This window comes from Opisthocomus hoazin, chromosome 5, assembly GCF_030867145.1.
Source record: "Opisthocomus hoazin isolate bOpiHoa1 chromosome 5, bOpiHoa1.hap1, whole genome shotgun sequence".
NCBI lineage: Eukaryota > Metazoa > Chordata > Aves > Opisthocomiformes > Opisthocomidae > Opisthocomus > Opisthocomus hoazin.
The window spans coordinates 66,078,769-66,094,846 of record NC_134418.1 but is presented as its reverse complement, the minus strand read 5'-3'; the positions used below and the strand labels follow the sequence as shown (position 1 = coordinate 66,094,846).

The following is a 16,078-nucleotide window of genomic DNA, read 5'->3' as shown; positions in this document are numbered from 1 at the left end:
CGGGATGGGAAGATTCAGCCGTGAACTGGGTGGCAGCACCTCCCCGCTTGCCTTTCCCACTACCCAGATTCAGCCTCACAACACCAGCTAACACAATGCTGTTCTCTTCTGGAGAGCGGCGTGAAATATTTGTTCCAGTTCAAGCTCTGGCATTTTAAACCAGGGCAATTAAATGCACCAAAAATGCTACTGCAACATGAAGGCCAAAAATATAAACGCAAAACATCAGGAGTCACTCGCAAGAAAATCTCCGACGGAAACGCCCACTCACCCACACTGTGCAAGCACGTCGCCGTCCCAGTGACAGCCTGCCTTTTGAAGCCCGATAAACAAGCCACAATTCAGCCTTTTTTCTACTGCCAGCAGTTTACACCCACAAATAACTGCGCCAGCAGCAGAAGTGGCACCACTTGGAAAATCTCTGCTCTGCACCGACCGGTAGGTCCCCACTGTTACTGTTTGGTACAGATGCCATCACTTTCGGGTTCAAAGTTGTACCTACAAATGCCAAACCACTCTGAATTTACACCGCAGAACGTAAACTTCAGAGAAAACGTGTGCAGTACAGGTTCATGGATGATTTTAAGAACTTAGTACCGTCCTTGTTCTTGAAAAAGTTTGAGTTGTAAATTTGTAGCCTTCACCTGACAATAACAGTCTCCTGAATATGCTTTGCTTTTTAAAATGCACTGAATGCTCAGACTTCAGTAAAAAAAATTTATTTTCAATACAAAAGTGCCAAAATATCCACCAACATCATAATCTATTCAACAACCAGCTTACTCTAGTAATCAAAATTGCAAGCATCTTTATTCACATTTTTAAATCAAATTCCTTTCACATGTTTCCACAGTAACCCGAGTCCCTCGAAAGTGGGAAATTTGCATTTCGATTGGCTGCTGTAGTCCATATGTCCAAGTTCATGTAGGCACGGAAGGGGTTAAACCTCGGGTAGTATTCCTGCTTACACATCACTGCCTGGTTCTCCACGTGGGTCGAGTGTTGGGTCGTGGCACTGACGGGGCAGCAGCTTTCATAAACATCACTCTGAGGTGCCCAGATGGAACCAAAAAGTCCAGACATTGGAGACAAGCTTCGGGTGCTTGAGAGGTAGGGCTGCAGGGCAAGAGACAATGATCACGGGAAACTGCAAGGTGAACCCTTTGCCAAAGAAAATGTGGAAATGTAGCACTAAATGGGAGGAAGCAGCATTTATGCAGAGAACTTCAGAAACACACAGGTAGAAAACTGCACACGCGTTCACAAAGCAACATGGGATGCCGAAAATAGTACAGCAGCATTAAGTGTGCATGTGTGTGCGCAAAGGCACTTCACTAAATGAAGCCACATGAGCTCCTCCCTGCGCGGCATCAATACTACTGTACCAGGAACACACTATGCAGTTCTGGTCAGGCTGTTTAGAAACATAAGGGAGAAACGGAAGACAGGTGAAGAGCACCATGCATGTTTTGAGAGTTAAGAGAGAAGGATGCCTAAGAAATGACAAGAAAAAGGTTGAAGCACGTGTCGGTACTGAAAGACTACGCATGCCAGGAGCAGAGAGGGATATTCAGTATGGAAAAGAGACTATAATTAGGAGCTGGGGAATTTAGTTACAAAATTTCGAAAACTTATAAAGAACCTCCTGGAGGGCAAGATGTGTTAGTCTGCAAGGAAGTCTCTCGGAGAAGGTCATGGAAGTCTTGGGACTTTTAAAACTGAATGAAACACTGAAATGTATTGTGGGGAAAAGCTCACCAGGGAAATGAACTGAATTATCTAATGTATTTTCCAATCTCTACCTTCTGTGTTTCCTGGCATTCCTGAATAAAATATGAAATAAAGCCACGTATATTTTAGGCAACAGTCTTCACCAGTTTAGCCGCTTCTTAACACAGCAGAATTTTCACTTTTGCAGTTGGAAATATTTCTTGCTTTATTTTGTTAGTTTTATTCAAAGTAAACCCACTGTAAATAAAAAAATAAAGTTCTAAACCAGAAGATTTTGAAATATGAGCAGAAGAGAAGGTGGTTACAATTAAAGACCACCTTGAACTGAAGTCACTATATTGCACTACGGCATGACATAAACACGGCTGGTCTAGAGCATAACAAGTCAAAGTCAGCATTCAGAAATCTGCACAAATCCATCTTAAATCACTTGGATTTCCTAGCAAAAAAACCTGTCAAAGTCACTGAGAGCAGCTGTCCATTCAGCTATACAATTTCCAAATCTCTTTGGGCTTTGCTGTCAGCACTTTTTGTGTTTTCCCCTCATCTGGAAAGGTCGATTTTGATAGGAAAAAGTCTCAGTAGACTACATAAGTCCAAAACGGTTTTCCACACGCAAGATGATTTTAGTCAACTTCCAGGCAAAAGAACCCCTCTTAAAATTTCACAGACAAGGACCAGTAACAACCTTGACCAACAGCTGGGAAAAAGCCATGCTACCAGTGCACATGCCTACGTCGGGCTACTTAGGGGATTCACAAAGAACATGCGAGCGACAGGTAGGGGAAGGGCAGGAATGCACTGGGAAGGCTCTGAAGAGGCACACGAGGGCAGCGCCTCGCAGTGCCAACACTCACTGTGGAGCTGACGTAACTGGCGGGCTCCCAAGCAGGCGGCATGTTGGGAGGCACGTTCCAGGTGGAGGGACAGTTCTGGTCTATGAAGGCTGTATTCTGCACTGCTGCAGTACCCGGGAAGCCACTGGGGTAGTTCATGTTTTCTGCAGTTTATAAAAGCAGGAAGACAAAATAAAGCTTTTGCAATATAAACGCTACTAACATTTCTGCAGAGGAACACTGAGCCTTCTCGGAGTGAGCCAGGCTGGAACCGACCTAAGCCTTCAGTGGCTTCAGGGCAGCACGGCAGCGAAGCGTAACAATTTCTGTTAACAAGACTACCACTCTGTATTAGGGACCCACTAACAAATTGCTATCAGGAGGAAGGGATAAAGAGTTGGCAACCTCTCTACTGGAGAACAGAGTCTTTATGAGCCACAGAACGTGCATGGCAGAGCCTACCCAGGCTTCACTGCCAACATGCCTCAGCTCTAGGCACCCGAGGGATCACCCTGCTGCCTGTGATACTGTAGCCTGACCTTTAATTATTGCTTAGGTAATGCTAAAGAATTCTAGGTTGCTGCCAGTGTGCTTCCCAAGCCAAGAAACTCTAGCCTGGAAAGGTAATTGGCCACAAGAGGCCTTCTGTTTCACACACTGGAAGGCAGAAGCCTGCCACAGGGGAAACAAAGAAAATTGTGCAAAAAGATTTGTGTAATACTGTGGTCACCAGCATTTCTCTCTATTCCCTCTCAGAGTCCTGTACACTGGCTTTTCAGGCTTAGTAACTCCATGTGAAGATCGGACTTCCTCATCCACCACATGCAGACATTGTTTATTACTACAGAGCACCCAGTCAGCTGGAAACCGTAAAGTCCGCTTAAGCAACGAATGGCCAGATGTTTATAGACAAGCTCAGCCTTTTGTTCTACAAAAGGTGAGAGAAAAACCCATGCTCAGTGGCATTTCACAAGCTTTATTTCATCTTACCTTCTGGGAAAGCACCATATTCATTCATCTCTAGTGGACAATACATGTTGGAAAACTGGCTGTCACAAGCTGCATTCCAGTCGATGAAGCTGTCCCAAGAAAAAGAAAAATCTGCTGTCAGAAACAATTCGCAGAACTTCTGAAAATTATTTAGAAATCCTTATTTAACGTAAAGCTGTTGGATGCAAAATGCCTGTAACTGATGGTGAGGCTTTTCACATTCTGCTTGCCAGTTCTGCCAGTATCTACTCTGCGCCACTACATAATCACAGCAATTCTCTCACTGAGCTCTTTTTCCTGTGGGAGGATGAACAACTTGTAATGACAGCTACCAGAATCCTGCAACACTTAACTGGGTTCAACTTCTTAGTCTGTAAAAAAAAAAAAAATTGCTTGTATTTCTTTCCCACAACCATAGAAATGGTTGATACAAAGTGAAATAATGTGATTTCAAATAGCAGAAAACGTAACGCATTCTCAAGCTAGAATAGCAATTAAGCTGGGAATTTCTACTTTCCCTATCACATGTGTAAAGTCCTGTTAAACAATATGTTTTCTAAACTACATGTTAATTTGTAGGGATTATACTTGTTTTAATTAAAATAATTTCAGAATTTCAACAAGACTTTTCAAAAGTAATTGTTAAAGACATGTCAGAAGTGAAACAAGCCCTGCTATGCAGTGAGCTTGAAAAAGTCCAAGTCTGGACAAAAAGGATTTCATGCGCTAATTCAGTTTTACTATTCAGGCAAGAAGTTATCATAAGTTATCATCACTACATATGAATAATTACATGCATTTTTTCATATAAAGTCCAAGCTGAGATGGGTGTATGAAAAGCAAAGTAGTATAATACAGAATCTGCCACAAATCACCATATATTTCATCTGACTTTAGAGTCGGACAGACTCCCAATCATTAGGGCTGCAGTTCACTGACATGATGGTTAGAATCGAGGTTAGCAGGCTGGTTAGGGTCACAAGATCATCATCACCTGGGGACTTCTGCGCTACCATTCTGTCATTTTGGATGACAGGCTAGGACTTGAAGAATTGGCCATATTTCACTGCTATGTGGTGGCAGAGCATTTCTTCTCACTAGTTTGTGGAGCATCTTTCATTAGTAAAATTTGTAGTGTGGAGAGTCTGAAGTACAAGAATTACTCCAGTTCATTATGACAGAAGATCAACCCAAATCTACACAGAGCCTGAAACAGTCAGACCAGCTTGTATCCTTACACCACCTTCAAACTGGACTATTTGCCTTTATTTAACAACGTCTGCTCATGCCATTTAACACGAGTACACGCTGCGTAACACACCCCACGATATACACAAGCTCTGTATTTAGCAAGAGGGCAATGAACCTAAAAGCCGGGCCCTCTGCCTGGCCATGCAAAAGAAGTGGAAGAAATCAAAAGCCTTCCAACAAGTGTTTAATTAAATTTGAAAGAAGGTCTGGAATATCTATATATGACCAGGAACACCAGTGAATTTGTCTTAGCAAAATTGATCATGATGTACTAATGGAAGAGCACAAACAACTACAACCAAGACTGATGTGAGAGGAAGAATTTTACTTTAACTATCATCTGCCTTAAAATATTGTCAGAAAAGCTCAGGTGCAGTCCTCTGCATCACAGAAACCTGAATAAAATGTTATCCATACTGTTTATATAAAACCTAACTTGCCTGTTGTGGACAGAGGGGGTTTCTTGGATCATGCACGGTATATTATTCTCAAGGTTGTAGTTTAAACTGTTTGTCAGGCAGACTGGCTGGGCAGGCCACAAGTCTCCTGTTGGGTAAAGACCTAAAAAGGGAAAAGGCAGTGAAATGCAGAACAACACAAAGGAGGCTCCACAAACTCTGAATATCACAGTGACACTTGATACTCAGATCCACAGTAAGGCCTAGATAAAAAAATCCAGAGCTACTAACCAATCTACTTTTTTGTGATGGATGTCCATCTTCAAACAAATCTCAAAATTTCTATTTGTTAAAAAATATAAAGACTTGAACCGAGAATCTGAAATTCAACAAAACAGGCAAGATATTCCTACAGAGAGACATTAAGTCATCAGCCACTGGCGCTCCCGAAGCGGCCCCCTTCCTTCCTCACAGCAGGACGGACGGCAGGGATGCAATCCCCACCAGCGACCCCTCGCCCCCACCCATCAGTCAGTAACCATCTCTGCAGTCCAGCTGCACAAATGCAGCAGGAACAGGGTCGGGTTCTTGGCAGACTAGAGCCATTCACGACCAAACAATACATGAACTCGTTACGGTCATATTTAACCCCTAGGGCAGATATTCACGGTGCCGCTGTCTATGGACTGAGTGCCCTGACTGCCTACAGATACTTGGTTCCTATCAAGTCTTTGAGAACAGGCAGCTGGAGAAAGGCAAAAAATCCAAATTAGCAGTTTCCATGAGACAACAGTTGCAAAGTTGGCTCAATTTCACTATTTCACACAATAGATACTATGAATATTGCTACTGCGGAAAAAGTTTTATCAGCATTTGTATCCTACCCGACGTAGGTTAAACCTACAGCACAAGGGAAAGCCACGGGCAGACAGTTCTGCTGCCCACAGAATCACGTGTCCTAACCAGCTTTCAAACTCCACCTCACCACGTAGCCTGTTGCTTTTAAGAATCCCACGCAGCAAGTTAGTATTACTTCCCTTTGAGATACAAACAATGAAAACTCGAGAGTTTTAACAGCCCAACCCAACCTCATTCATCATTGCTTTCACAGAGAGCAAGTCTCAACTGTGAAAATTTAGGGAGAAACACAGTCATATTTGTTTTGATGCCGAGCTTCCTTTTAACACAGCAACCACTGCTCTTGTTCTCCCAACCCCATAACTTTTGGACATAAATCTGTTCAAAGCAAAGAGGATGAAAAAACAAAGAAAATCTAAAAGCTGTCTTCACACAAAGATGCAGCAAAAATTGTCAAGGTTGCAAGATTTCATCTGCTAACTTTTAACTTGTTTAGAAGAGAGTCAAGTTCTAATAACAACATGTCTGTCAAGTTGGTGTATACAAGTGTTATCAGCAACATCACTGAAACTGCTTGACATAGTGTGCAAAAAACAGCTTGAGTGGTTAATAAAGTAACTGACCTTTACTTTTGTCAGGATCTGCAGCTATGTCAGCGAAACTGGGACATAAGGTTTCAGGATACTGGGGGATGCTGTTCATGTCTCTGCTGAATGAAAAGAAAATTTCATTTTTCAAGTCGAGGCACTGTTCTGTTTCACAATCCAAAGTATTTCAAAGGAAATATACAGACATGTAAAAAATATTCTAATGAACACCATGATTGCTATTGCTTTCCCACTTTCTTTCCTAATTTTTCTGATTTTGAATCACCACTGTGCAATTTTAACATTTTTTCCAATTAAAAGCCAGCTACTTATTACACATGCAAAATTAATAAAATTAATACATCTTAATTACCCCACTTCCATTACTGAAGTATCAACCTATTGCAAATTAATTCAACAGCTCTTCTCTAAAAGTGAAGAACAGGCTATAGCCCATGAAGATGAGCAGGGTCTCTCATAATGTTTCAATGCTCCCAACAACTTCCAGGCAAGTTTAGTTTTATGTGCATGAAGACACATGGACATCAACTCCGTATTTGTCGAATCCCAGCAAAGAAACTAGTCAGTATGAATGGAAAAGGAGCATTTTCAAGCACCAGAATCCCAGAAGAAAAGTATTAAATTACTTCTGCTAGTGAAAATAGAGAGTAATAGAGAGTCATGAATGAGAAGTGAAATGAGGACTCATAGTAATAAAAATTGTAGATGCTATCTCTACTACAGTAAACAGGTAGAAAGGAATGTGTGGGAAGGGGGAATCAATTTTCATGCTGTATATCCTACGAGAACATTATTCCCATTAAAAGAATAACACCAACTTGAAAGTCTCACTCCCACCTGTTTTTTTAAACCATTATTAATTTACTATAACTAAGTGCTAATGGAAATGTAGGAAGTTGCTAAGATCTGGAAGAAATGAGAGGGGAAATTTTTTCCCCAATTTTATTTTACATTTGGAGATATTTATTGTATTTCCCCAGTATAATCCACTTTGCATAGATCTTTTAACGTACTGAAGAAATTGTTCATCTCCCAAGAAGTACAATTAGATGATCACAAAAAACGACAAGGCAACAAGTAGGTATAATTTATCAAAAGAGACAAGATTTCAAGTTGGTGTGTTTCTTTAATGTCTTACAGGTATAGATTCAAATTTTTTACCTGGTATTGCAGATGTTATGAGACAGATTTAAAGTGATAGGAGTTTCAGATGGAAAATCATTTTGTGAAATATTCTCTCCTAAAGAAAAGAATGACTGTGAAAAATCAAAGATCCTAAAAAAAAGAGGTACGCACAGAATATACATACACACAAACAGACTCATCATTGGTGTTTTCTCTCAGATCGGAGTATCACTAACTGCATTAATTTCAAAGCGTGCTATCTATGTCCACATGGTCTTAAACCTATTTTATGACTCGTAAGTGATTATCACACCCTTAATGGAGAGGTTCCTTACTTACTTTCTTTTTTTTTTAAGAGGCATTACAATTGTAACAAACAGAAAAGTTACATGCAGACAATTCATTACCTATTGGATTGCAGGTTCAGATACATCACATACTATCAGTAATGTGAAGGTTTATACATACACAAATACACAGGTAAGTACATGCACATTTTTAAAGTATTCAAAGCAGCTTTTTTCAAAGCTTGTTTTACTTTTGTCACTTCAGCACTTTCTTTACAATGTACTTCTAGTGCTACATCAATCTGAATAGTGATGGCAGTGACAGGGCTTAGGCTTTCAATTATTGTAAGGATATTCGGGCATTCAACAAACTGCAGTAACGAACGACAGTTCCCATTTCTGATACTAATCAAGCGGCTCAGGTCTCCTGGCTACTTATGCCTCAAACACCGCTACCCAGTCCCAGCATCCTCAGATCTGAACTGCTGTCACGCGTTCCTCAATTGTGGATTTCTTAAACAGCTATAGCAAGAAGATTGTATTTTCATGAGAATAATGGGATGCAACATAAATTCGAAGGCAGAAGTTGCTTTGACTAGTGACTCTCAGTTCTTTCATCTTTCCATGAAAACTTAATGTGCAGCTTCCTCAGTGAGGAGCCTGACAGCTCATCTTCATCTCTGCAAAATGTGTGGTACTTTTTTTCAAGTAACAAGTTCTTTAAATCTCTCCTCGTGTTTCTAAGAGGTGCCCAACAGAAGGCAAGTTACACGCCCCACGCCACAGTACCCCTCTCCATCCAGAAGGAAGGCTGAAACTTTGCCCACTGCAGTGCAGAGGTGGTATCTGCAGAACTTACTGGATGGAAGGAAATGCCTGGCAGTAATCATGGGCTTTTTATCTCCATCCGAACTGCTGGTACTGCTCCAGCTACCCCAGCTCCCACGACTGGCACGAACACTTCCCGATGAACTTCCACAATCTGAGCTTGAATCAGAACAAAACTTCTCCAAACACTTCTTTCTGGACCGTTGATAAAAGCTTTCTAAAGAAGTTGCAAAAGCAAAACAACACAACACATTTCAGAGAGCCTTTCAGCTGCAGATTCGGTGAAAAGTCATCTGGAACATGAGTTTACATGGATTTTCTGAATTTCTTGATAATAGGACAGAAAACAATATTTACTGATAGCCTCAAGGTAAATGTGCCAGCAATACAGCCGCTGCTTCCGATCATACCAGCTTTCGTTTGAACACACAAGCAGACTGTCAGTCCTTCACCCGGGACTGATGGATTATGGCTTCAGACAGATTCATCTTCTGATTTGCACCACCAACCAAGCCTGCAGAGCCTTTCAGAAGCGAGCGGGTATTATTTCAGGTACTGCATCGAGCCAGTCCTGCTGCCTTCATGTCAGGGTTCAAAAGGGAGAGAAGCACAAGGTCTCTCAAGGAAGGAAGACAGCTCTACTGCTACCAAAACCACATCACATTTCTTCCCCCATTTAAGACAATTAAGATTGCGTACCTGTTTCTCCCTGTATAGACAAGCTCCCGGCTTTCTGGTCTGCTTTACAATTTTCCCCGTTACCCTGAGGACACCAGGCTCTTATTCCAATATTCGCTCTCAGATCCGGTCTTTCAAATTCACTGCACATATGCTTCATCTCACTCTGCTCAGGGACCCTAATACAACCACACCCAAAGAAACATGTTCGCATTTTACATTGCAGCTGCCTTTTTCCTTTTCAGGCACTGAACACTCCAACTCACACAGCTGTCAAGCAGGGTGGGGGCAAGGAACAGGTTTAGGAGTCTTAGTCCCCAACTTTACAGAGACCTAAAAAACTTTTCCGAAAATGCAATATTCCGCCATGCAGACTACTACTTCTCAGGGGGAGCAGCAAAACAGCATGTTTCATTAAACTCCGTTCTCTAATGCACTCGCAGAAGGCAATCAGATGTTATAGCGAGAAGCAGAGTCTAGCACTGTACAAAGATCTAAATACACAGAAAAATGTGCCCTACGTCTACTTCACTGGCATAATTGTAACTAGAATAAAACCATCATCTGAAGTAATCTTGAGTTTTTGCTAGTAAAACTTGAAATATCTGGATCCAATATCGTAATCAGAGAGTATTAAGGGAACATGAATAAAATCCAGCTGTCAAGTCTCTACAGGAAGGAAATGGTTACATCTTAACTCAGAAAGCGGTAACTGCTCAATCAGCTCAAGGATTTCAGTATTTCACTTCCATTTTTTTTATCCTTCCTGCCTGCAAAGGTGTGCATCCTGTAAAGATTTACACGTGCTGACTTCCCACACAACGAACAGTAATTTGTTTATAATGAGTTGTAACAGCCCCTTCAGATTTACAATCTCCTTGTTAAGTCCACTGACCTCAAGAGGACCACTTGCAATAAAAATTAAGTCTATGATGGCTTTGTAGGATTGTGACCTTAATTCAAAGGGCTGAGGGAGGGGAAGGAGGATTTTCTCCTCAGAAGTGTTTCTATTCTAGCAGCAGTTTATAACTGGTATTTTTTAACAACAATCCAAGTAAGTTAAATTTAAAAAATACGAAAAAATAATTAACAGTAGTTTACAGCTGACTTTAGAAATGCATTTAAACAAACCGGGGGGGGGGCAACTTCCCAAGGTGTTCTCATATAGTTTTTTGAGCCTAGTGCTGTTCTAATCTTTTGAATCACTACGGCAAAAATGCAAGCTGCTGTCTCTTTTGTAGTATTATTTTTCTTCCTCTTTCAATACTGCTGGAAGACAACATTCCCTCGTCACTCAATATAGCAGATGATTCTCCTGAAGGTGGAATCATGTCACCAACTTTGTTTTCCTTTTTTCGCTGAAGAGAATACAGGACTGGATTTATCCACACAATACACAATGGAAAGGAAGCTAACAACCCAAACTTCAGAGACAGCAAATTCCAGACAATAACGGAGAGCGACCACTGCTACGCAGAATGGAGTGTCTACATGCATGCAGATTTACAAATGGAGATTTTTTTTATTTTTTTTTTCCCTGGTGATACTTAGTACTGCACATTCTTAAAAATAAAGGCTCAGGTCAGGATTAAAGTGTGTTTATTTAAATAGATAAAGAGATCCTGCTTAATGTACTATGCAAAACTCAGAGAAAAACTGCAGAAATGTTACAGCAACTCTGGATTTCTTCATGATTTGGTGATGCAATACATACCTTGTAGATATATTAACATTCTTCTTCTTATTCTTTCTAGATGTTCTATTTCTATTCCAATTCATATTTGGTACATTTCCTTCCTTCTTCTCCTGAGGTTTCTTCTTCCTATATGCATCTTCTTGCTGAAGGTAAAAATACGAGCTGAGACAATACATACATTATAAGATGAAGTTACCTCAGTAAATGAACTCCACTGGATTTTTCTAGCTAAATGTCTCTCGGCAGAATGACTCGACCCAAATGCATAGTTACTTCATGATTTAGTGCCTTTCCACAGCACATCCTCTTTCCAGCACCATCAACTTGACCAGCCTTTCCAAGACTCTGTCCTTCAAGACCCTAACAGATGATGAGAGAGAAATTTTTGAATTCCCAGTGTTAGTATTTCCCCTCTCACAGTATCCAGCCCTGACTTCCAAGGAAATAAAAAAATAAGTGGAGAAAAAGGAAAGCAGTCAATAAAATTCCCAATGTGCTAAAACCAAAAAACATCTGCCAGATTTACGATCAGTTTGTGTGCAAGTTCAGCAGCAATAAATCCTCCCTTTCCTCAGCAGCTGGGGGGGGTGGGGGGAGGCATTTATTTGAATTACAGCTGAGGAAATTATGGGGTAAGTTAACCAACAAATAATGGCCATTTTAAAAAATGCAAGAAACAAACTGAGCCCCATCAGCCACACACAGAAAGAAGTTTGTAACAAGAGTTTCCAAAACAAGACTAGGCCCTGTCTTTTCTGATACACATTCTTCAAGATTGGTAAGCAACTCCTCCTCACAACTTTTTGCCCTGGGATTCATATCCAGCAGATGGGACACAAACATAATCCAAATTCTTGGGTTTACTAACTACCTGATGAAGTTCTTTAAGTGTTTTACACAGCCTGCAAGAAAGGTGCAGTCTGCTGTGTTTATCGTGCTCAGAAACCAGGGGTGAAGAACGACGCGTCTCAGCAGATTCACAATCTGGTAAGGGGCTTCTGCCTGCTGCATTCTCAAACACAAATTTCTGATGCAAAGCCCTGCATCTGGAGATCAGGTCTGCAACCAAAGGCTGACATGCCCATCTAGGACACTTTCCACCCAGAGTATGCCCCACATGATTACTGTGGCCTGACAGCTGGCATTAGATTCCAGTAAGCCTGTGCCTGCTCTGACAATAACGAAGAATATCTGAGGTTGTAATATGGCCCATATCACAACACAAGGACTGTTTTAATTTTTACCCAAACTGCTCATCATTCTATAAAGCAGCATTAGTATGCAATGGATGTAGGACAGCACATCTGCATACTTCACTGACTGTACGTAACAGTCCCTACACACACATACATACACTACATGTGTATACATATATACATAAACAACAAAAGATCGTTCTAAATTTGAAAAGCAGAAAGACCACGATACAAACCTCAGAAGAAGTAATCTCCTCTTTTGTGCAGCATGGAGTCTCTTCCTTAGGTCCTTTATTAATCTTTTTCTCCATGGAAGGCTTTAAGTTGATCTGCTTTTTTAAAGTCTCACAGTCTTCTGTTTCATTCCTGAGAGGCACTTGCTGGCTATTCCCTACAATTAAACAGTAACATCAGGTCGCTGGGGAAGAGAATGGGCTCCCAATCATAACCATGGTACCTTCTACCTTTCTTTAACAACAGACTTGTGCTGCTTTCCAAAACACTAGGAGACTCACCTCTATCTAGGCTGATGATGCTGAAAATTTCAAAATCAAAAGCTAATGCTGTCTAAAAAAATCCTACAGCAGTTGCAAAACGTAGCTCTGTATTGACTCATGCTCCTGGGCACATCACTCCTAGCAGATACGTAAGTTATCCAAGCCCTGCTCATCTCATCTGAACTTGAGCTATTCGGGTCCCAACCACTGGGTCCGTGAGGCAGAATTCTCAGCCAGAGAACATCGGGCTAAAAAAAAAACGGAAAACCCCTGCAACCTGGGCGGGCAGAAGACTCCTAAAAAATCGGTAGATCAAAGTAAGAACAGCCTTTATTTGGAGCTTTACACCTCTGAAGTGTCCTCTGCATTCACTATAAAGACAAAGGGAAGTCATCCTTTCTTTAGGACGGGTTCAGCATTAAACATTTTCTTGAGAGCCTTGTGAGGAAGAAGACATTCTCGTGTAATAAAAGCCAACAGATGAAGAAAAAGAGAGGAAGCCTCCCTCAACAGCTAGCTGAGTTGCCCACAGTCCTCCGCCTGGGCCCTGCCAATGCTGGACAGGACAGAATTAACTCCAGCTCTGCTCAGTTCCAGGTATCTCAGATACCTGCAATATATCCATAGTGATCTGCTACTGAGACTCGTGGCTGCTCTGCAGGAGAAGTGCACACAGAAAGCCATCGCTTATCGCATTGAACTGGTCTTCTCAAATGGGAAAAGCATACCCAAACGTTTTTATGGTTTTCTACTGACTAACCAACTACAACATCCTCACTCCGAGTCAGCCACCCTCTCCTCTCTGGAGCAGGCAGTCACGACGGTGGTGAAAGGAGCCCACATGAATGAAACATCAAGGGAGACACCAGGCAAGGGAGGCTTCCAGAGCTCTGAAAAACCCTCCGTTGCTCTGCAGCATACCAACATGCAAGCACCTGAGGTCTGAAGACTCCTGTTTGCATAAAACCAGGTCTGCAACTATAACCAAGCTACAAACACTGCAACGTGGTACTTTTCAGACTTCACTTATCCTATCAAAGTTCTTGAGACAAAGAAGCACTCAAAACCCTGACAGTGCAGAAAACAACTGCTAATACACAACATGGCAGATGACCTGCAGTGTTTCACTGCTGAATACAAGTAACTGTCAGTACTCCTGAAACACTCTCACAAGGTGGAAAATTTGTCAGTGAAAATAATTCTATAGTATCTCCTAATTGGTTTATGTAGAAGCTAGATTTCCACAGCCTGTACTCAAAGTTACTTTCATGTGTATGTAAGTACAGTGAAGATGTAATTACTGATTCCCACCCCCCCAACCCCCAATGATTTCTTAGTTCAAAGCAAAGACCCAAAAAACACCCTGCAGTTTAGGAGCACATGAACAATCTCACAGAGCTTTGTACATATGAACGAAATTGCCCTGCCTCTACCCAAGACAACACATGTGTACTCACTGTATCTCACAAATCATCACACAACGGGCAAGTAACTGGCCCAGGGCAACAGCTACACACTACAGGAGGGCCTGAACTCCCTCTGCGATGGCTCACTCACTCAAACTCTGCCACAGCTACAGCAATGCCAGTCTTCAACATTTAACTACTTTGCCGAGTTCCTGTGTAAAGCCATGCTTCCAGAGGACACGGTCTCCTACCCTCTCTCAATTTCCCCCAGGTGCTCTTGGACTGTTGTTAAAATTTTGAGTTGTGAAGCCAAGAGGTTAAGACTTCCCAGACAGCTTAGTTCCACAATATTTAAAAAAAAATAAATAAAAATTAAAAATACAGCTATGCAGTTACTAAGAGAAATGCTGATCTACAGATTCCTACTAAATATAATTTCACAATACTCTGATGTCAGCTTTTTTTATTTTAGGTGGTTTTATCAAAGGAGTTCTGAATATCCAGTACTGAGCATGCTTGCTTGGTGACTCTAAAAATCAAGCATCCAGTTTTCAGTGAACCTGAAAATCGCAAACTGGGATTTTTGTGAATGTTTGACAATGGCAGTTTGTGTCTTATAAGTAGATCTAAGACATCAATTATTTTAACAATTAAAATGCTACAGCACAAGCTTGACATCTGTAAACAAAGCCAAATTTCTGATTTATGAAACAACTTTTAATGCAAGCTGTTTCCTTAGGAATGTAAACAGATAAATCACAGTGAACACATAAGAAATACCACATCTCCTTATCCCATGCAGAAGACAAAATCCTGATCACTGTGAACTCAACAGAACATTTCACCCAGTAATTTTGACTGACAGAAATTGAAAAAAAATTACCACTATTTTTCCTAGAAATTTCTTGCAGTTCCGGCTGTTGCTGAGGTGAATTTCTGGACAAGTGACTTTCAGGTAGCTTCTTGGTCATCTTCACAGGACAGAACTCCTGTTCTTTGAGCTCAGCTAGATTTTCTGAAGCTTTAAGGTTAGTTTCCTTAGGAAACATACATGTTTGAAGATCTTCCCTCAGATCACACTCTGAAGAAGTATTTTTAATGAGAACTGTACTTTTCAGTGCACTTTCTTCTTTACCCAGAAAGTTTTCTGGAAGAGTTAAATTCTTGTTAACATTTATGCCATTTGCATATTTTAGAGTTACCCAGTTCTCAGTGACAACATCAGTGCAAATGTCCTCTTTCGGTGCTGAGATCTGGTTCTCCACAATCTGATTTTGCTTCTCCTCCGTAGTTGCAATGGCACTGCCAGCTGCTGTGTTTGGTTTCTGCTTACTGTAGTAAACTGAACATTTGTGTTTCTTCTGAGAGTGGCTGTAGGTCGCAGGACTTCTCTTTGCTGCATTCTGACTTCGGCTGGAAGAAGTGCCTACTGACAGGAAGCCCTTCCCTTTACCTTTATCTGAGGAACTATAGGAATCCATAAATGTCTTGCAGCTTCCCCTGGAGAAAAAATAAACTATGTGAGATTTGTTTTTATGTATGAAGCTATCATTAATTGTTTTATGGGATATTTTTGTAACAAAAGAAAGGGGGGAATATTCACAAGCATGAAACTGCATTAGGTTGTCAGTTTATCATGCCAGCTAAGCACATTCTGATTTCAGTGGGAGTTGAGCAAGACTCTAAGTATGTG

General features: G+C 41.2%; 1 protein-coding gene across 8 annotated transcripts in view; it reads right to left on the bottom strand.

The window, feature by feature from the left end:
- Positions 1-644: 644 nt before the first annotated feature.
- TMEM131L (transmembrane 131 like) overlaps positions 645-16,078 on the bottom strand; it is an 81,041-nt gene continuing 65,607 nt past the window's right edge. For 2 of the 8 annotated variants that reach the window (XM_075421595.1, XM_075421600.1), the window contains 12 exons: positions 15,269-15,885; positions 12,719-12,873; positions 11,560-11,646; positions 11,305-11,429; positions 9,612-9,769; positions 8,944-9,129; positions 7,834-7,912; positions 6,688-6,773; positions 5,249-5,369; positions 3,558-3,646; positions 2,589-2,731; positions 646-1,116 (listed from right to left, as the gene is read on the bottom strand). In XM_075421595.1, the coding sequence (XP_075277710.1) occupies positions 838-1,116; positions 2,589-2,731; positions 3,558-3,646; positions 5,249-5,369; positions 6,688-6,773; positions 7,834-7,912; positions 8,944-9,129; positions 9,612-9,769; positions 11,305-11,429; positions 11,560-11,646; positions 12,719-12,873; positions 15,269-15,885 (2,125 nt within the window). In that variant the 3' untranslated portion in view covers positions 646-837. Of the gene's footprint in view, positions 1,117-2,588; positions 2,732-3,557; positions 3,647-5,248; positions 5,370-6,687; positions 6,774-7,833; positions 7,913-8,943; positions 9,491-9,611; positions 9,770-11,304; positions 11,430-11,559; positions 11,647-12,718; positions 12,874-15,268; positions 15,886-16,078 lie in introns of those variants that run through there. The other 6 variants (XM_075421598.1, XM_075421599.1, XM_075421597.1 and 3 more) reach the window with 5 other exon arrangements.